Below are 22,294 nucleotides of genomic sequence, written 5' to 3' on the forward strand. Positions count from 1 at the left end.
GAATGGGGTGTTCTGTTCTGTTTTGGTTTTTGTGTGCCAGCTCTGCTTGCAGGTGGGCTTGAGGCCCCTCATGTTTTTATTGTTTTAATCTTGTCTTTTATTCTATTTATATTTTTAAACGTTGGAACCACGTCTCCACTTGGCTGAATCCCCTTTGATTAGTGTGCCTGAACCACTCGTGTTGCCACACAAAGAAAAACGATTTGGGGATTTTTTTTACAGCTTCTGCTGTGTGAGCTCCTCCAGTTTTGAACACCAGGTGGCAGTGTTGCACCATTCAGGAGAAGGTAACAAAAACCTGAGCTCTGGTATGAAATACGATTCGTTGTTCTTTGATGTCTTGATGAACAATGCTTTTGTAATGGATTTGTCTCCATTGAATCCATGTCAATCAACAGTCTTTTTTTATGAGCGGTTCTTTATAGATCAATGTCTGCATATGAGGATGTTCCTATTGTTCTTTTGAAATCTGTGAGCTCCACTCCAGAGTTGAGTCTTTGATTGGAAGCTGTGTAGCTGCAGGATCCTGTCTGACCAACCCTGAGACAAAAATATCTTTAGACCGTTGAAAAGTGTGTTTTCTTTAAAGACGTTTGGTGGTGGAGGAGTTAAGCTGCTGCTGTTTGCATCCCTGGTTGAAGTCGCTTTGGCATGATGTCAGATGAGGGTAACCTGCAGATCAGTTATTTTGGTGTAAAAGAAACTCATTTCTAGCACGTTTTACACTACTTTTGTGTCCCTTCTGTAGCTCAGCAGAATCAGTTTCCAGGCACAAACCTGCTGTGTTTGACTGCGCAGTCATGGTGTCTGTGTCTGCAGCCTTCAACTGCAGGAATCCTTCCCCTCTCTGTTTCTGTCTGCAGCTTTCTGAGAGACCACACTGAGGCTACAAATACTTTCAGGAAATGTTTGTGGCAAGCAGAGGAAGTGGCGGACTGTGCACGACTTCTCTGCAGATGTGGACCTTATGAGTGGTACTCTCTGCTGCTCACACATTTCCTCGCCGACTTGTGAGCCCTGATGAGCCCCTCCTGCAGGTATTGAGAGGATGTTTACCTGCTGAGAAATTGGCAGCTCTAAAATAACTTACCGGTATCTGGTTTGAAGAAGTTCAATGACGGAGATGACTCTCAAAGTCCACAGAAATTAAATTCCTCTGAAACAAATGTTTTTCACCTTCATTGAATCCTCACCTCCATCGCAAAAAAACGGCTTCAGTAATTTGTCGTTTTTCGTGCAGTGATGAATCATGTTGAACGCTTTAAAGACTTCAGGGAAGCTCTCCGGTCTTCTCAGGCTGCAGGATTTATGCTCACATGACGGCTTCACTGCACCCCAAAGAACAGAAAACCTGCAGCAGATGACACGCTTTTTTGGGTAAGGGGCTTTTCTCACGCTGCAGAGGACATCTGCTCTGCCTCCATCTGAAGGCCAACTCCATCCAGCGCTGCATTCACAGAGAAGCTCCAAGCGGGTTTTTTTCAGCCTGAGCTGAGTTTCAACCTCCAACTATTCAGGCCGATCTTTTGTCAAACTTCAAATAATGTCGCTTTTCTTAGACCTGCAGGTCCTGACATGATGTAACTCTTTTGTTTTGTATGGTCTGACTTAATCATTCAACCTTAAGTATTCAAACAGGAATGATTTAAGTCCAACATTGTTAGAATAAAGTATTTGAGCGAGATACGGGAGAAGAACAACACTGAAAAGATGAACACGTTTCAGTCTTTTACTTTTTGGCAAGCGCCACAAACACAGACACGAGTTACAGGCAAATTTACGGTCACACGTCACACTATGACACACCAGCCTCGCTCCACAATGGACCACAGCTCATAAGGTGCTTTACAAATACAGGAATGTCATGAAAAAAAATGTCCGGCGCATCCTGCAGCAACACAAGTTCAGAGTATAAAACCATCTACACAAAAATAGAGCGGGTTTTTACAGAAGAGACTATGTACAGGAAAAAAGCAAATATATATAACCCAGCAGACAGCTGTACAGGAAATGAGATGATGGATGGTTAGGGCTTGGCCATGTGCAGCAGCTGCTCCTTAAACTGCTGTGCGTGGTGAGACAGGTCGGTGACACGGTCCACCATGTCCTGGACGGCGGCGGTGTTGGGGTAGTTCAGAGCGGCCGTTTTGGTTGCTCCCACCACCGTTTTCAGCAGGTCACACAGCACATTACTGGCGTTCATCACCCTGTTGGCCACCTCGGGGGACGAGGCTTGTCGGGACAGGGTGTCCCCGATGAAGACCAGCTTATGGGCGCTGAGGATGACAAACTTGCTGTGAGCTACAAAGATGCGAGGGGGCTGGCCGGCGCCGACGCAGCCGAAGAAGGCGTCGACGGCGCTGAGGAGCGTGACAAAGTGCTGCTTGCACTGCTCGGCGTAGAAGGCGAGCAGCTGGCGGTCCCGAGTACAGACGAGGGCGGAGGAGGAGTCAGAGGGAGAGGCAGATATCCACTGAGGCACATCGTTCTCTACCGGCTTGATGACCTCCTGCTCCAGCTTCTTGAACTGATTGATCTGTGGAGAAGCAAAAATTTAAGTCAGATGGTCGGCTTTTATGTCTGTTCAGCCCAAGTTCAGGGAGACTGAGCTTCATCTCTGCATGGACATTCATGAAGCTGCGTGAGAGGAGAACCTCTTCATCTTCCTCACCTGCTCCTGACCCAGCTGGACTTGACTCTGCTTGATGATGTTCTCCTTCTCCAGAAGCTCCTTTTGCTGACGCTCAAAGTCTTCTTTCCCCTGCAGGCAAACAGAGTTAAATGAAGCAGAAAGATCTCATATTCCAGCAGAAGACACTAAGCAGCCATTTGTACCTGCAGGTGGACGTAGTCGTAGTCTTCCATCCAGCTCTTTACGCACTTCTCACTGTTGTTCAGGTTGTCTTTGTCCTGGGGGGAAACGGGGAAGGGCTTGGTCCGGCCCCTGTAGTTGTCGTTGTCTGCAGAGGGGGAGGTCACCTGATGTGTGGGGTTGTCCTCGGGCGTAGCCCGCCGGAAAAGCAGCTCCATGTTGCTGCTGATGGAGGCAGCGAGCTGCTTGGCGTCGTCAGGAACGCTGCGGGACACCATGACGAAGCGCTCCACGTCGTCGCTCTTGTTCAGGTGTTTTCCGGACGCCGTCAGCGCGTTCAGACTCCAACCGCTGGCCTCCAGGGTTTGGTTGATCTGCTGCAGGATCTGCTGGGAGTCCTCCAAGCGCCCCAGCTGCCGCCGCAGCTTACAGTGGAGGCTGGAGTCAGATAGGGAGGCGGCGTTCACCGCAGCGCCCCTACCAAACACAATGAAGTCCCTTATAGCGGCCCGGACCCGATCCAGCACAGTGCGGAGGTCATTGGTGTGTTGCTCCATAAGGGGAAACGTCCTCCAGTGCGGGGAGGCTGCCATTGATTGCAACGCCCCTACAGAAAGCTCCACCCCTTGCTGCAGGCGGTACAGCCGCTGCACGGCGGCGTCTGCGTCCAGCGCCAGGCGGCCTTCAGGGGCTGAGCCCGTGGAGGATGAGGAGGTGGACATGCTGCTGCGCGAGCTGCCAGTGCTCGAGAACGACAGCCGGTTCACGCCGTCCGTCACGTCCGTCACCGCGCGCACTTCCTGTGCCGGGACGTCGTAGATGCCGTTTCCGTCAGAAGCGGAGTCTCTCAGCTGGGAGGGCTGCATATTCCGGGGGAAGTCATAAATGTCCTGCTGAGCCCCCGCCCCAGACTGAAGGGCAGACGGGGGCACGTCGTAAATTCCTTCATTGCCATTGGAGTTCAGGTGATGGGGCGGGGGCTCATAGCTGAGGGGGAAATCATAATGAGACTGGGGGCTTTGAGTGGCCTTGGTGAGGGTGGGGGGTGGAACGTCATAGATGCCTTCTTGTTTGTGCTTCAGGGACTGTGGGAAGTCATAGTTGCCCTCCTGGAGGCCAGCGTTGGTCCTGCAGGGGCGGACGGAGTACACCTGTGGGGGGGAGGACTCCTGTTAGTGCTCTGCAGCAAATACAACCCTAAAATAGTGCTGGGGAGGGGGGTGCAGCACGCTCTGGTTTCATGGGAACAAACCTTTAAGTAGTTTGCCTAAAAAAACATTTTATTCCTTTTTATCCTCCCCCTCCCACCTGAGGCAGACTGGCCCCTTCAACAGGGAAGTGGACAGTGAAGTGAGTTTTTTTTTTAATGTGAGGATCTTTTAAAAATCCTGAATTTTCCACCTTTGTTTCCTCATGTTTGGGGACTGTGACGTCCCTTTGGGGGCGCACCCCTCAGAGGATTACAGTTCTGGACCTGATCTGGGCCCTCTACGTCTTTTCTGCAGCTTAGAACAGAGATTTGTTCACGTAGAGATGATGCAGAGCAGAGACAAAAATCTTCCTTCAGACTGAGACAGGTTAGGATGGAATCTCTCCTCACCCCCAGAGCGGAAGGAGGGACGTCATAGATGCCTTGTGCTTTGGAGTCCAGCTGTGGTGGGGGGACGTCGTACACACCCTGGTTTCTGGCTCCGGCGTACTGCGCGGGGTACATCTGCCCAGGTGGAACGTCGTACACCTGAAAAGAAGAACTTGATTTAGCCTCTAGTTTCCAAAGATTGACCTGAACAGCAGCAGGATGACAAACGACAACAATAGCCTCATAAACTACACACACTCCACATCAGTCCACACATCTGCAGGGGTCTGTATCTAACACAAAAACTTAGGCTTGGCTGGAGATTTGAGCAGCAGAACCAAGTCCAAATAGAACCCTGAGGAACTCCTCTATCAGGTGCTGGAGGAGCCACCAGGCGAACAGAAGAACCTGCTCAGATCTTCCACTCTGAAGTTGGAAACCAGCAGCTGCTTTAACGTTTTCCACTGAAACTTCCCATTAGTGGTTTGGTGGATAGTGATGTTCATGGTGTCTGCTCCTCAGTGGGTCATGACTCAGCAGATTCTTGTGATGACTTAAGATCTTCCTCAGTATTCAGGCTGTGGTTTGTTTCCAGATGAGTCTTTTCTGACCAAACTAGGTCACAATTCTGCTTCACACTCATATTAGACACTGTACAAAACCATCATCTGATTCCAGTCCACAGGGCTGGATTATGATGAAAGATTAGAGGTGGAAAACGGGCAATATGAGGCACCTACCCCCTGGGACCTGATAGGGGGTACGTCATAGAGGTCCTGCTGGTTGTGCTGTCCAGGACTGTAGACGTAAGACTGTCCCACCCTGGTTGGGGTCACCACCTTTAAGAAAACAGAGACTAAGGTGAGGTCTGCTGTGTTGATCCTCAAACCATTTTCCATGGCCACATCCCCCACAAACCCACCCACTCCAGATAAACCAGGAGCAGGTAACCAGGACGCTTTTTTAGAAAACCATAAAACAGAAAGTGGAAGCTGGAGATTAAATACAAAGTTTTAATGATAAATCAATTTCATCCATTAAAATCAATCACAATGCATTGATTGGTTTTCCTTCAATCCCATTTTTTGTGGTTCTAAACTTGAGCGTTTGTTCAGTTTCTGTGACTAGTTTCTGAAAAAATAAAGAAGTTCTGTTTATTTGAAATTCCACTCCAATCATCTTTTGATCTATTTTTCAAAGTATTTCCAGTTTATTTTTATTATGATTATGCAAGTTTTTTCCAAAATCACATTACCTGTGTGGATTTCTGGGACTTGGGTTGTGTCCGAATTCCCTCACTACTCACTATATAGTGTGTTTGCCATTTTGTAGTGCTGTCCGAATATACACTTCCAAATCGAGGGCCCTAAAACTTTCCCAGAAGTCTATGCACAAAACCAGTGAGCATCAATGCTCACTAAACTGGCGAATGCAGACCACATTGCATTGCTTTTGAATTTAAATGTATTTGTTTGATAAACCATCAACGTTTTCCTCATCAGAACACAATGGATTCATAAATCATAAAGTGTCATAAAATGCTCATATTGATTAGATTTTTTCTTTTCTGAAATGAGTGAAGACATATTTGCCGTTGTGAGCCTGATGTCCAAATAGTCTTTTATTATCCAGGGCACTAGATAGTTTCCCATTATATCGTTTATCATTTAGGGAGTAGTTTCTGCAGAGAGGCTGAATGTCATTAGAAATTTACTTCTGAGTTGTGGCGGGACCATTGGCCCGGAGCAACTCCGCCCCCAGAACTGCTCAGAAATGCAACTTTAAGCTTAATTCTTTATGTCCTCTACCATCAGAAAAAAGCCACAAGACACAATGAATCCATTTTGTTTTTCAAAGAAAAGAGGATGTGAACTTCCAGTTCTCTGCGCTTGAATGCACTTTCAGGTTTCGAACCCTCAGGTCACTGAGGAACAGCAGAAGCTTTCATGCTTCAGGATTTAGGACGACTTTGAGACATTTCACAGCGTCTGGAGAGAGCAGAAAACAAAAACTCACTTTCTCCCTTCAGTTTTTTATCCCAGCTCTCCTCCCCCCCCCCCCGTCACTTCCAGAGACCCCCACCACCCCCAACCCTCCAACCAGCACGTCTGATAGCTCCTCACAGGAGCACCAGAGCTCTTCGCTGCGTCAGGCCGTGGAGAGGAATGCTGGGAATGTTCCTCCGGAGCCCAGACCTGGAGCCGGGTTCAACAGCAGGGCTCGAAAATGGGAACCATACGTTCAACTTCCTGGCACAGGCGGAGGGGGAAGAGGGGTGCTCAGGCTTTTATTGACTTCTGATTCCACGTCCTGACACCACCCCCGCTGCCCCAGAGGCAGATGAATGAGGAGAAAAACATTATGAGAAAAGGGAAAGCGGTGGAGTCTCCTTGTATGGAAAGGAGTGCTCTTCATTCATGTGGGTCTAACAGCAGTCCACGTGTTCTTCATTTAGGGGAAGTGGCCTCAGAGCTACATGTTGTCGTGAACCTTTGGTTTTGGGAGGGGAGAGATGGCAGGTCCCATCAGGTGTTGTTAATTGCTGCTGTGATTCAGGGGGAGACATTTTACTACAGAGGCTTTTATTCTGATGGGCCAGCCGGCTATCGAGCGCCTTTGGTCTGGTCTTCATCGTTTTCAAGGGTCCTCCATGAGGATGACTCACCGTGTGTATACTTCCACAGCTGCACCATCACGGCTACTAAATTTAGTTCCACGCCACTCAACTGGCGCCGAAAGCTTCCTGCAGCAGACCCCCCTCCCCCCAACACACGCACTTTGTGTTATGTTCTTCATGAAAAGTGCTATCTAAATACGGATTGATTTGATTTACGAAAAGGCACCCTTCACCTGTGCAAACCCTCCTGCAGGTGAATGATTGCCCCCTCCTGTGACTGCAGACAGGTGAAGATCTATTGCATCCCTTCAAAAGGCAAAGAAAAAGGGGCGGAGTTGAGCAAACAAGGGAGCCAAACCAAAACTCCTGTGTTGTGTGTGGAGGGCGGGATTTATGGTGTTTATCCAGCATCCAGGTGAGCTCAGGTGTTGGCGTGTCCCGCTGTTTGAGAGGGGTGGTTATGACATCAGCGAGCGACTCATTGACCTGTTTCACAAGCTAATGATGGACGTGGAGCAAACCTGGAGTATGCTCCGACTTCATGGCTCACTGAAGCTTGCCCAAAGAGGGAACAACCAAGCAATCAACCTAAATCAGACATGTTTTCGCAGGAGAGCATCGTTTCCACCAGAACAGAACAAGAAGAACACAGCGAGGAGAAACCATGATCCAGAAAAGTTGGAAAGGTTCGGACAGTGTAAAAATGAAGGCGCTCACAGCCAATGCATGCCAATGACGTGAGAACATGTCCAGTCATATCAAAGCTGAGGATCTGACAGACACCTACCAATCACAAAACCACATCCTGATGGAACGCAAAGTACGATTACCTTTACAGTTTGATTACAAAAAATGATTAATTTGTTAGAATCATTGACTGTATAAAAAACTAGACTAAGCCAGTGAGATTTCACCCATAGGTTCAAACGAAAGAGAGTCAATTCAGTAGGTTTTTTTTTAGCGATACGGACGCAACGCTGGAACCAGACGACATCATTATTGGTCAGAGCTGATCTAAGTCAACATTTCTGTCAACCATTCCCACCAATCAGGAGTGAGCTTCTTGGAAGTCCACACCCCTTCCACTCGAAAGCAGGCTAGACGAAATCAGTCAAACGTTTGGAATGTTCGACGTGAGACCACAAACTTTTATTCAAGCATCCGATTGGCTAAGATATAACTTGACCTCCAAAAAAAATATTAGCATTTGCAAGTGATGAAAAAGATAAAGGCGAGACATTTATTAGCATTCTACACACAGTTACACCGACTATCCAAGTATGAAGACCGTCTTTTTCTAAAGGCCATGTCACACAGCCACTACGTTGGACAACATTTTGCGCATTTTCCACGAATGAAATTTCTTTCTATCATGATCCTTGTGAATTATGCAGTTTGTGTAGTTTACATAGTTTATACGCAATTATAATCTAATTCTTACGCAATTGTGTGTGATTTTTGCGAGATGCATAAGCAAATTCGTGGCTTTCCATGACCGTTCCAGGTATGTCTGACGGACTTTCATGCATGTACAGCGGGGAAAATAAGCATTGAACACGTCAACTTTTCTCTCAAAAACCATATTTCTAATCGAGCTATTGACATGAAATTTTCACTAGATGTCGGCATCAACCCAAGTAATGCACACATAGAATGAAATCCAAACATTTATGTCCATAAATGAAGTTATGTGTAATAAAGTGAAATGGCACAGGGAATAAGTATTGAACACATGAAGAAAAGGAGGGATAAAAAGGTCTGGCAAGCCAAGAAAGCAGCTGGAGTTTGTCTGTATTCAGAAGGTTAACCTGCCCCTTATTGGTGCAAAGTAATATCAGCTGGTATAGTCCTGATTGATGCCTTTTAAAAAGGTTTCTCACCAGCAAGGTGTTAGACAAGAAGCATTGCATGATGGGTAAAAGCAAAGATTTGTCCAAAAACCTACGCAACCTTATTGTTGCAAAACACACTGAAGGCATTGGTTACAGGCGCATTTCTAAACTTCTGAAAGTTCCAGTGAGTACCATTGGGGCCATCATCCGGAAGTGGAAAGAACACGGCATTACCATAAACCTGCCACGGCCAGGTGCTCCTCGCAAGATTTCAGACAGAGGAGTCAGAACAATCATCAGAGGGGTTCTCCAACAGCCCAGGACCACTCGTGGAGAGCTTCAGAAAGACCTGGAATCAGCAGGTACCGTTGTTTCAAAGAAAACAATAAGTAATGCACTCAACCGCCATGGCCTCCATGCACGCACACCACGCAAGACTCCATTTTTGAAGAAGAAGCATGTTGAAGCTCGTTTGGAGTTTACGACACAACATTTGGATAAACCCATGACATTCTGGGAGAAGATACTCCTGTCAGATGAGACCAAAATTGAACTCTTCGGATGTCATAAGACACAACATGTTTGGAGGAAAAATGGCACCGCACATCACCCCCAAAACACCATACCAACAGTCAAGTTTGGAGGTGGGAGCATCATGGCGTGGGGCTGTATTTCAGCATGTGGTACTGGTAGACTTCATATCATTGAAGGAATAATGACTGGAGAAAAGTATCGAGGCATTCTTGATCAGAATCTGCTGTCATCTGCCAGGCTGCTGAAGATGAAGAGGGTGGATCTTTCAGCAAGACAACGATCCCAAGCACACAGCCAAGGTAACACTCAACTGGTTGAAGAAAAAGAAAATAAAGCTGCTAGAATGGCCCAGTCAATCACCAGACTTGAATCCAATTGAAAATCTTTGGAAAGAACTGAAGATCCGGGTTCACAGAAGAGACCCCAGGAACCTTGAAGATTTGAAGGCAGTTTGTGTGGATGAATGGGCCAAAATCACACCTGAGCAATGTATTCGACTGGTTTCTCCATACAGGAGGCGTCTTGAGGCTGTAATCACCAACAAAGGTTTTTGCACTAAGTATTAAATAAATTTCAGTAAGCGTGTTCAATACTTATTCCCTGTGCCATTTCACTTTATTACACATAACTTCATTTATGGACATAAATGTTTGGATTTCTTTCTATGTATGCATTACTTGGGTTGATGCCGACATCTGGTGAAAATTTCATGTCAATAGCTTGATTAGAAATGTGTTTTTTGAGAGAAATGTTGACGTGTTCAATACTTATTTTCCCCGCTGTATCACCGATGTATAACTTTGATATGACATATTCAACGCACATATCATGTAAAAATTACAGAATTGACGCACTAATTCTGGGCCCTATTTGGCTTTTACGTTGATTTACATGTTCTTTGCGTTCATACTTTTTCCATGGTTTTAATGTGTTTTATTCGTTATACATCTGTGAAAATTTCACGTGAAAGACCACGTTTATTCACGTATGACCAATTTTCATCCGTGCAACATACGCAAAATGTACGTAGTGGCTGACTGAAATAGCCTTAACCACAGAGGAGAAAAAAGTTCTGGAACCAGACTGGTAGCATGGGAGTGGGCGGAGCCACCATCGTCCTTTCACACCTTTTCATCGATTTTACCCACAAAGCACTTCCTCCTGCTGATGACTTGATGATTTGAAACCCATGAGCCAAACAAAGTTTCCGTTCACACCTCCTCATCTTTCTCATCAGTCTGTCTGCATGTGCCTGCAGCGCCGTCAGCATGCCGCCATCAGGTCACAGAGTCTGAACTGCTTTCTGCCCTAAACCATCACACGTGTGTTTTACGTAAAGTCTGGACTTCTTGTCTTTAAACTGTTTCTTTCGCTCTGCTGCATCAACGCAAGAGAGCCTCTATTAGAGACAATGCCCTCCCCCTCCCCAAACTTAAAAACCCCACCAGCCCATTAAAGAACTAATCAAGTCCTGAATCCCACGAGGACGACACCATCTCTACTTCACGGACGGGCTTTCAAATCCAAATAGACGTCAGCTTAACGATGATCCTCTGTGATCAAAGCAGCGTTTGAGCGCCTGCAGACGAGCCAGACTATCTCTTAAGCTCCGAGATGAGGTCCTTGGGGGGTGTTCACCCGCCTGAAAACCCTGTATGTGACCACCTCTCAGCAAACCCTCCTCTGGCCACAAAATCCATACCTCTCCCCTCGCGTGATGTTGCCATGGAAACTAGGATAATCATGGAGCAACAGGAGCATTTCTGGTGTTCTGATTGGATTTTAGGTTCAAAATCACAGACTAGCATAGGACTTCTAAGGTCTATGAGTGATTCTTATTATCCTTCATCACTCTCTAAACTTCCCAGTGGGCACTTGGAGCAGCTCTCACCCACCAACAAACCAGATGATGGCAGCCTGGACACATATGAGTGAGGAGATGCACGCCAATAAGAACAGCGTCAAAGGAAGCCATCCAGGTTTCCTGCCTCGAGGCGGACTTTTGTCACCCCCCCCCCTCCCATGCGCTCCCTGGATGCTTATCAGCACTTCCTCTATCTCTTGAGCTTTTGTTAAAGCAGAAAGTCTTTATGGCACCAATAAGCAAACCGATCTTTGAGGAGGAGACCAAACAAGGAGCAGAGGTAGGAGACCAGGGGTCAGAGAGGGGGGGGTCTGGAGGGAGCAGACAGGACCGGCTGTCATTGTCATCGCCTCAGTTAAAAAAAGAAAGAAGGGTGGCCAGATAGCCTAGAATTACACACCTTTCAAAGCTGCAGACCCCCCCCCCATCCCCATCTCTCCAAAAGGGGAGGAGTATCTCTCTGTGCATCCAGAGAGTGGAGCTCAGAGGGGGGGGGGCTGTTACATCAAACCCAACAAGCTGAGAGGCGGCGAGTGCCAAACCTCAGATACCTCTGTGTGCTAGAACCTCTGCCAGGAAGAAAAATAAGCAGGCGGGGGCCAACGTGTGACCTGGAGGACCCAAGAGCATCACGTCACAAAAGAAACCAGTTTTTGAGGGAGGGAGGGAGGGAGGGAGGGAGGGAGGGAGGGAGGGAGGGAGGGAGCACTGTGGGTCCGGTAATGGGACTCAGAAATCAAATCAAGAAACTTAAAAAACAGTGAGCAGAGAAGCTCAGAAAAGTCAGAAATGTCTGGATGGAAAAAAGAACCATCATTTCCTTCCTGGAGATCAGATGAGCTCATGCTCTTTGAATGTTGCATCTTGGGCAATCAAGATGAGGCGCTCCTGCCAGAAAATGGAAAGTTTGTCATGCACCTCCCTTTTTACAACTTCAGTACGTAGATGATTGGCCCTGCTACCGCCGTGACGAAAGGCTGTTTGGACATTAGGTGTACGGGTTACCACGTGACTTCATTCATCTCCTGAAGGCTGATCAGCAGGAAACACACCTGCTGACAGCATGATGATGTCAGCATCAATAGATCATCATGCCTCCATAATTAGTTTTAGAGCTGACTCAGGGAATAGCAAAAAAAAAATCATTTTTTCTGCACCAGGTGAGGCAGATAAACATCTGGATTGGAAAATTCCACATATTATTTACTTTGTAGCCAAAATTTAATGTTAGTCTTTTTATTCATTTACATCTGAGCCAGTTTCCTGTAAAATTTGACAACACTATTGCCTCAAAGCAAGCTCTAAACAGGAAGAAAATACAAAAAAAGCGACTTGTCCTCTGACCAGCATACAAATAAGAGCCTGCAGCATCTCGCTACACCAGTAGAGATTACACAGTAGAGATTTTTAAACTTTTCTATGACTCCTGATTCTTCAGATTCACACTGTCGTTGTTTTTTGTGTCCTCCAAAGACACAAAAATGTCTCTCTTTGGTTCAGTGGAAAGTCTGCTTGCATGAACCAGAGACGTTCGAAGGACTCAAACCAGGAGTCTAGCATGATGCATTCATAGATCAAAAGCTTGAACCAGTTTAACATTTAAATTCTTTAAGGAAAGTGACATCTTTACACAGGAACTCTGGGAAATTGGAGTTTCCTTGCAAGGTTCTCAGGATTGAAGAAGCCTGAGTAGAGAGAGGGGGCTCTGCTTCACCAAACTAAACAGATCTGCTGTTTGCTTTTCCACAGCTGCCGCTCACATTTGCTGCCTCTCTGCAGCTCAGACTCGCTCTGCAGCGCACAGGGCGCCAACGCACCACCACCGGAAACGCCGCTGTGGTGAGTGTTGGCCCACAGCTTCTGCCTGGTCACAACTCCACCTCCCTTTATGGCCAATGCAGAGAGGGAGGCTACGCCCACTATGTTTGTTTGCCCACTTTATGCAAAAAAAATTCCAAGTTTCAGCAAAAAAAGCAAAAGAATTTTAGGTTCTGTCCTACCTTGTTGGGTGTGTTCTCGCCGCAGAGACCCCCTCGCGGTGGGACCTGGTAGACACTCTGCTGCTCTTGTGGGACCTGGTAGACATTTTGCTGCTCTGGTGGGACCTGGTAGAGCCCCTGGGCCCCTGCCCCACCTCTCTGCTGGTGGCCCTGAGGGGGAGACGGAGTGGCTGACGACGGGGCCTCAAACATGGGTCCGATGAGTAGCTTCAGGCGGTTTCCGGGGGCAATGCCCTGGCGGCCGTGCAGGGAGCAGAGCCACCAACCCTCAAGTCCCCCTGTGTTCTGCTCAATGACAGTCAAGATGTCCCCCTTCCGGAAGGCCAGCTCCTCAGGGGACTCCGGCACGTTGTCGTACAGCGCTTTGGCCATCAGATTCTGCAGAAAGGGGGAGGGGCTTAGTTTTTGATGCAGTTTACAGACTTGGATCACAGCCCGAGGGCAGCTCAGCATTCTCAGTGAACATGTGACTGGCTGCTGAGATAATCACCACAATCTGCAGATACCATGATGATAACTCTGGAGCCACCATCATGAATTCTCCTTCTTCGGCTCATTTCATGCACGCTCCATTTACCACCATTAGGACATAATTGACTAGCTCAAGGGTACATCAACATGAGGAGCAGGAAAGTGATCTTTCAGCAAACAACCAACGACTCTGCAGCAGCATCGACGCTAAACCGACACCCGCCTCTCCACAGAGGTCTTCATGGTAGAAAAATCCAAGGTGAGGTGACGGATGCAGATGAAACTGCTCACTTTTAATCCCCAGCAGCTGTAATCTCTCAGATGGATTAAAGTCCAGCATAAACAAACTGCAGAAAAACAGAAATGTAATTCCATTATAGACTCAATGCCTGTTCTACTTAGTGCACAGACCTGCTCATACGATTGAACCTCTGACACAGACACTGAACAATTGTTTGTGTTTCCTCAAAATCCTGCCATGTTTGTCTTTTGTTAACCTTTGGATTTATGTTGGCTGACTATACAGCACCTGACAGGAAAACTGGATACACCTGATCTATTTCAGAAAATACTGCAACTAAATTCAAGGTGGAGACTGTGCCGACTCTCTCTGTCCAACCTCCTGCCAGTACGAACTAGGAGAACTTGCCCTGCTGATAGTTTTACAACAAATTCATTGTTTGATGAAAAAGTGCCAAAATCAGGAGACCGGTTCTTTGGTTTGACATTCGGTTAAAAACATTAAAACAAGACTCAAGAAACTTATAAGAAAGTTTGGATCCATAAACATAAAACACATCAACGTCATCTGGAAAGACAGTTTGATGGTTTATAAGAAAATGTTGGTTCACATTTTCCTATGGATTAAGACTCATCGTTGTGTTGGTTTGAGGGTTCATGTAGAACCTAGAATCCCAAACTCAAGTCTAGATTGAGACTCATACTTCTGTTGGTTCAGATTCATGTAGATTCAGACTTATAGTTCTGTAGCCCATGGGTCCGTGGGTTCGTCTGTGTCTCTCGACAATCTAGATCAGGGAAGGGCAACTCCAGGCCTTGAGGGCCGCATTTCTGCACGTTTTCCAACAAACCTTGCTCTTGCATGTTCCAATTGGCTGGACACACCAGGTACCAGTCATAAGTAGGGGATCGGATATCTTGAAATTATGCAGATACACTGGCCCTCGAGACCTTGAGTTGCCCATCCCTGATCTAGATTGAGACTCTTAGTTTTTTCGTCTATTGGTAAGTGGCGTCCCTCTAATTGGTAAATGGCGTATGCATCCACCCACACAAATTTACAACACTGATTTACACTACACTGCCGAACACTGGCAATGCTGGGTTCAGTGTCTTGCCCAGGAACACTTGGACACATGGGTGGGGTAGGCGAGAACCGAACCTGTGATATTCCAATGAGAGGTCAACCGCTCTACCTCTGCACCGCAGCCATCTCTAGACTGAGAATCATAATTCTGTCTGTCCATGTGTTCCTCTAGAAGTAAGGTTTGAAGACTTCACAAGTTTCTTCATAATTGAAATCTATCAGAATAATCAAATGAATTTATGTGAAGCTCATTGGCTGATGACAGTCAGCTCTCGCCTGGAGGAGGTCTAACTGAAGAGGGAAAGTAACTGCACAGGATGCCATGTTGTGTTGAATCTGAGGACCGTGGATAAATCCCAGAGGAAACAGATCTGCTCTCTGTGGTTCCGTTTTTTATAGGACCACTCAGGTACACAGGGATCCTCTCGGTTTTACAGCGTCTGCAGACACGGAGCTGCAGGCCTCAGAGCTGATGATATCTGAGAGCTCAGTAAAGTTGTAAACACGACCTTTAGCAGCGAGCAGGCTGTTAGCTGTAATAACAGCCATGAAACTCGCTATCAGAAGATCATTACGCACATGCCAAAATGGTGACACCACAGACAGAACAGGGGCTCTCAGACAGGTCTCTAAAAGTGAACCCCCTGTTGAATTTTTGTTTCTCATCTTCAGATCTTCATCTTACAGTTGATCAGGGTCCCACTGCAGAAGTAGAGCTCCTAGAGGTCATACTCAATACTTTCTGAAAACTTTTGAAGTTCTTTTATGGAGGTTTTCTTGTCCTTTTATCCAAATATCAATAGAGGATTTAAAGAATTGAGCTTCTGTTTGGTGTGGACACAGCTCTGGTTCATCTGTGAGTCAGTCACCTTCTCTTTGAATCTATCATCACTGAGAGTTAAGAATCTTAAATCCTCAGAGCAGCTTTAGATGAAAGAAGAGTGAGCAGGAGGGGGAAAAAAACAACTTTAGGAGACTTTCAGAGAATTCCTGAACTGAACCTATTTGAAACACGATAGGAAAGTTTAAATCTCTGGGAGAGGAGTTGTAGAGTATTCACATTGAGAGGTTTGGTCCTGGTCTGATCCAAAACTGGTTTCCCCTGATGCTTCTCTTGTTTTGGCAGTTGAAAGCTTACTTGAACTCTGGTTTGGACCAAACAAGAGAAATGTGCTATTCCAAAAACAAGGATTTCTGTTAACATGCAAGTGAACTCTGGTGCAGTTCATTTCAGTGTAAATGCAAATGGGCTTTCCTTTTTTTTTTTTTCCATTTGATATTGGTCGGGCAATAGCACCCTCTAAAAAATAAGCAGTAGTGGGAATAGTTTATTTTTTGTTCCAAAGTGATTAAATGTGACACAAACTTCACAGTCACACAAATAAACATGACAAAAAAAATATCTGCAGCCCCACAAATGTTTCAGATTCAGTTGGTGGCCTGAATTCCTTCCGTCTGAACCCTCACTGACTCTCAGCTCTCACCTGACAAACCGCCTGAACGCCATTTTGGGGCTGACCTATCCAGGAACGGAAGGGCCCTTCCATGAGGTCGGGGCCTCTCCCCTGCCTGCAGTCAGAACGCCCTGGGTGGGTTTCATCCTCTCTGGGGCGCTCATCAATCTAATAATGATGAAGGCAGCTTAGCTTAACAAGCCAACAAATACTGCGAGTCCCCTGTTGCAGAGGCCAAACACACAACCACACCGAGGTGGAAGAAACCCACATTGCCATGGCAACCAGGGCCCTCCTGTTTGAAGCCCAAACAAACAACCTGCTCCCGAAATAAGCTTGACTGTGAGAAAGTCAGGACAATGTGGGCCACAGTGCAGCAACAGGAGTCCCGGGGCGGCTCCAGCAGGCTCCTGCGGCCTCGATTCATGATGCTAAATATAGAAAATAATTATAGTAATGACGGCAATGAGGACCTGATGGCTTCCCGAGCTGCTCCTTGGAGCGCGGCCTGCTGCGGGTGAGAGCCAGTTCAGAGAAATGGGCCGTGGAGGGTTCTGGTAAAACGGCCACATAAGAGCCTGGTTCCTGCTCCACGTCAGGAGGCGGCACAGCGGAGGTATATGTAACCGTGTCAACCCAACGTGAAAAACCACATCATGACTTACGCAATCGGCTGGTGATGAAAACGATCAAAGGCTCCGCTCTTTGTCCGTCAGCACAGACAGAGCTGCTGCTGAAACCAGCGGGAAGTGATGCTGAATATAACCTCAGTCAGGGAGGGGCCCTGTCACCCCGGGCAGAGTTTCTCCACAACAAATCAATAAAGTCGGTCCACGTCAGAGGGACCGAATGTCCACAGTAAAGGTTAAATCCGTCAGCAGCAACATTTACGGCTCAATCTCACAAGCGTCAGCTGATACTTCATCTTGGACTGCAGTCTGATGCAGGATGACCTTACAGAGGTGTGTTACCACGGGTTAGAGACCCACTCTGATAAAAAAATATGTTTTTGGTGTTTTACCATGTCCTTGTGATATTTTTCTGAAAATGGAAGACATATATTAGCAAAATTAACCTTACAATTGTATTTATGAGTATTTCTTTATTGAAATTGTTGTGATTCAGGAACAGACAACAAAAGGCTGTTTGTAAAATATCGTATTTGTAATGAACTCTTTTGTAATGAACTTTTTTTTTATTTTGGCTAACAAAACAGCATAATCAGAATTAAAAAAACCTAGGAACCCTTATTAAAATACCTCAAAAGATGATCAGAGTGGGTCTTTCAGAAATCATAAACACTTCTTCATTTTGTCTCTGATGTCTTTGACTATAAATGTTAGTCTGAATTCTAATCAGAAGATCCAGATCAACAGAGACAGAACAAAGCAGAGCTGGAAGCACCACTTTCCAAAAAAAGCCTCTTCACCCGAGTTCAACTCAGGACCCAGGACTGCTTATGGTTCCTTATGGTTCCATCTTCTTCACTGTCCCTCACACGAAACGCCATTTTAGAACTTCTTCTTACAGTAAGGACAGGCTGATTTAGCAGGTCTCTCCCCCAGCAGCTTACAAAACCTCCTGCTCGTCTTTGAACTCCTGTAATCAGACTCCGAGCAGATCATCAAACCAGGCAGCATCACTGTAACCCTCAGAGACCAGCACTAATACAGTCAAAGGGTGGGGGGGCTCAGACTTTCTCTGTGGGACAACGTTGGTTATTTTACATGCCAGAATCGCAAATGAGCTGCAGATTCTCTTCAGCGTCCGCCTGATTTCACGCTGCGCAGAGACGAGGATCCAGGATTAGCGGAGAGTATGCACCTCCCATACCAGGCAGCACCTGGGGGAGGGAGGGGGGTGGGGGTGTTCATGGAATGACTGGTGAAAATCTGGGAGGCAGAATCACACACTTGCACCAAGGTCCAACTGCAGCTCAAACTGTGACCCCCCCTGAAGGGGAAGGACCCAAAACCAGATCACTTTTTCCTAAAAGAGGACTACAGACTGTCTGGGTCCCTGCACCCCCCTCACACTCCACCCCACAAAACGACTGTTTTCTCATGTTAATAAGGGCGTCTCATTTGAGGACACAAAGTGTGTGTGTGACTTGGGGGGGGGGTTCACTGTCGGCCTGAGAGAAGTTCCCACAAAAAACCTGCACAGGGGTAAAAGTGGACAAGAGCGTCCTGCAGCACAAGACGCCACTTCACAGCGGGAGTGGAGGTGGGGGGGTCATGACTTTTGGCAGAGACACAAATTATGTGCTAAACTTGACAGGGGGGGGGGGGAGGCGTTAGCCTCATGCTTTCACTGTTTGCACTTTTTGAGGAAAAGTATGCTCGCTTCCTGTAAACACACACACACACCACTGCATTTGCCCTCTCATTTCCCCATAACTTCCGCTCTTTTTCATTTTCTACAAGCCTTTCTGCTTCACAGCTCCTCCTCCTCCTCCTCCTCTTCTTCTTCTTTGCTCTCATAACAATGCTACCCCCACCTCCCCTGGACCTCACTGCTTTGCAGTAAACCACGGGCGGTGCACCCGCTGACTGCTATAGCCTTAAATTCCTGCCTGGGGTCCAACCGAAAGGCATCTGAAGCAATGTCTGAGCGGAACCTCTTGATGGTGTTGAGACCTCAGGTAACCGTGGCAACAAGAACCACCACTCTGCAGCCCTTCAGCACAGTTTTACAGATGCAGGATAGAAGTGGAGGAGAAACACTTTCGTGTCTGCACTCCTTTTTCCTTTCTGCTGAATGTCACTGGCTGCTCAATCCTCATTGTTTACATGTCGCTGTAGCCCCTTGCCACCTCCTTTTGGCTCAGCTGACTGTCAATCACACTGTCTGAGTCGGATTATTGAGATTTAAAGGAAGATTTGGATTAGATTCTTTAAGGAAGAAAGGTTTGGGCTTTCAGCGATGGACCACCTTTGGTCATGTGACTGGTCAGTTTGTTTGGGGCTCATTTAAAGTCAGTTTTAGCTCAGAATCATCGTCATCTTGGCTGGGTACGAAGAGCGAGCAGGACAAATGAGTTAGTTGTTGGAGCACGCTTAGTAAGATTCCAAAATCTCCTGGGAATCAAAAAGGAACACCCCATGTTTTGCCCGAATACTATCTCAAATTTAATGGACAGTGCCCCAAGTGGTGACCTGGTGAACTGACATGGCTCCAGTTTTTAAAGAACACGAGCACGAGTGGCAGCTCAAATGTTATGACTCGAACCAAACTGAACTTTTCTAGAAAAAAAACGGAGAACATCCGTGGAGAAACTTCTTGAAGGAAACAAGCTTTTTTTCCCCCTGGTTCATATTAAAGACACTTCCTGAAAACATGCTGGGGTAAACTTTAGAAAGCTTCTCAGATGTTCATTAACTGGGTTAGTAAAAGGTCACCTCCCGCCCCCTTTAGACTGAGCGTGCTCTGTTGCTCTGAGTCGGTGGGAACAGAACAAATGTGATCCGTGTCAGAGCAGTGAGACAGATCTGTTTCCAGGCTCTCACAGAAGCTCCTCTCAGCCCTTTCAGTGTTTTTCTTTCCTTGGATCATGTTTCTGCCTCTGCTCTGCGTGTGCGAACTCATCCGGGGGATTAGACGCATCATTGTGCAGTGCGTACGGCTCCTGGCCGCACCTGAACACCTGCTGGAAACAGTCTGACATCAGCTACGTGCCGCCGGAGCCCAGCTCGCTGTAAATAACTGACAGACGCAGTAAACCCTGCCACAGCCAGGAACTCGATCGTCTTGCTGTGACGTGACCCTGGTCCTCAGAAGGGCTACTTCAAAGCTCCAGCCACCCTCCACTCCCAAAAGGGATGTAGTAAACATAGGTAGACGTGTTTATTAATAAGCAGAATCCGTATGTAGAAGGGAGGGAAACCAGGGTGTCAAAGTACTCCCTGGAGACACCATTGTGGGTCACAGACAGTTGCTTACTGTTTATCTAAATGCAACCATGGAGACCAGGGCCTCTTTGTTGATGATGACTCAGTGAAGGCCTCAATCACAGCACTGACTAAAAAACTGAGCGTGATATTGTCCAATCAGTGACACCTGCCTGTCACAGCAATAACGCCAGATTATACACGAATGTCACAGCCATCAAAACCACCATCCTTTTTCCACACGTTCTATTAATATATATTATTGAGATGATGAATGTGGTGGATTCATTGAAGGATGCAACTTTTACATTTTTCTGAACACATCTTGAATAAATATTGATAATATGGAGAGAAATAGCAGAACAATTGACAATAACTTGATGTCCCCAAAGTATTTTTTTGCTTATGTTTTCTACAATTTAGAGTTTATGTAGGAGTTGATCATCTTCTTTACTTTTTTCCCCCCAAATAAAAAAGTTGGTAGATTTCAGGGGGGCTCAGTGGCATGGGGCGCAGAGGGGACCGCCGTGTTCTTGTAGACGCCCCTGCGCATCTTTCAAGATGAAGTTAACCGGATTCTGTACAGCTGAACCTCTGCCTCTGTTAAAAGACGTCCCCCACGCAGCCTCAGTCCGGATCAGCACTTTGAACAAGTTCCTGAGTTAAAATAAGTTCTAAACAGAACGTCGCTGACGGTAAAAAGAAGCCAATCCCGCCACTTACTTTATATTTCATCCCGCCGTGCGTGTCTGAAAATCAGGGGAAAAGTGACGGAAATCCTCCTGGACGCGACACAGGACCACTCATCTGAAGAACTGCCGATCCAGAGAAGGTTCCGTTTGGATTAACGATCCATCCGGCATCGGAGACAGAAGAACAACTCTTCCGAGAGTCTGTCCACCGACGTCTGAGCCGCTTCAGCAGACAGCAGCGGCTCTGCACCGCTCACCCCCAAAGCACGTCGTTGATTGGTCAGAAACCCACCACGGCCCCGCCCCCGCAAATCCCGTCCTCAGATCCGTGACGTCATTGCATGGATTTAAAAAAGTAAAAGCCGACTCACTCATGTAAGGAGGGTGACGGAGTCAAATCTGTCGTTCAGGGTGAAAGAGGGTAATGTGGTGAACCCTGGACGGGTCACTAGTACACCACCAGACATTAGTTTAGCACTAAGAAAACCCACACATGCGCAGAGAAACCACTCCACGCACGCTCAACTCGTAACAGGTCTAAGGTAAAAGTGCAAACAGCACCCTAAAGCAGCTGACGTCCCAATAAGGAGTCATCAGTCCGAATCATGATATATATGAATAATATTAATGAATAAATATTTTAAAATTTAAAAAATAGCTTTATAGTTACTCAAATTATTTTTTTAGTCCAGTTAATATTTTTAAATTCCCTCCAACACATTAGATACTTCTTACAAAACTGCATTAGTCAGTTGAAAATAATATCTTGCTATCTCTACAGGCTACATTATCCCATTTACTTATTCATCCTATTTGTAGTTCTTGAGAAGACCTGAGACTATGGAAGTTGACCTGTCTAAAGTCAATTTATAAAAAATCGTAAACATTTTTAACACAATATTTAATAAAATATTGGCCCCTTTAGAAAAATTTTGTTACCCACAATGGATGGGAAGTGACATCTTTCAAACCTAGAACCAAACAATACTATCTGGAGCCAGGTCAATTCAACAGGTAACCACTAGAGGGCGCGTTCACATCCTGTGGTCTCCAGTCCAGAAATAAAGTATTCAACCCAAAACAAATTTGTCAAACTCTCAAATCCAGAAAAGTAAAAACAACATTTGTGAAAAACTGATTTAAACAATAAAGTGGCATTCATTTGTGAGATGTACTTAGAACATGGACAAACACATTTTCAGGCTAAACTGGACAAAACAAA

General features: G+C 46.4%; 1 protein-coding gene across 2 annotated transcripts; it reads right to left on the reverse strand.

The window, feature by feature from the left end:
- Positions 1 to 1,715: 1,715 nt before the first annotated feature.
- Positions 1,716 to 21,307, reverse strand: nedd9 (neural precursor cell expressed, developmentally down-regulated 9). 2 transcript variants are annotated; one of them, XM_023960021.1, is made up of 7 exons: positions 21,104 to 21,307; positions 13,239 to 13,616; positions 5,132 to 5,230; positions 4,413 to 4,550; positions 2,836 to 3,963; positions 2,672 to 2,761; positions 1,716 to 2,536 (listed from the first exon to the last, which is right to left on the reverse strand). In XM_023960021.1, exons 1-7 carry the CDS (start codon positions 21,113 to 21,115, stop codon positions 2,027 to 2,029), a joined length of 2,355 nt encoding a protein of 784 aa, XP_023815789.1. In that variant the 5' UTR covers positions 21,116 to 21,307; the 3' UTR covers positions 1,716 to 2,026. The 2 variants fall into 2 exon arrangements, with proteins under 2 accessions (XP_023815789.1, XP_020562903.1); XM_020707244.2 differs by lacking the exon at positions 21,104 to 21,307 and adding an exon at positions 17,156 to 17,268.
- Between the last annotated feature and the right edge of the window lie 987 nt (positions 21,308 to 22,294).

This window comes from Oryzias latipes, chromosome 11, assembly GCF_002234675.1.
Source record: "Oryzias latipes chromosome 11, ASM223467v1".
Classification (NCBI taxonomy): Eukaryota; Metazoa; Chordata; class Actinopteri; order Beloniformes; family Adrianichthyidae; genus Oryzias; species Oryzias latipes.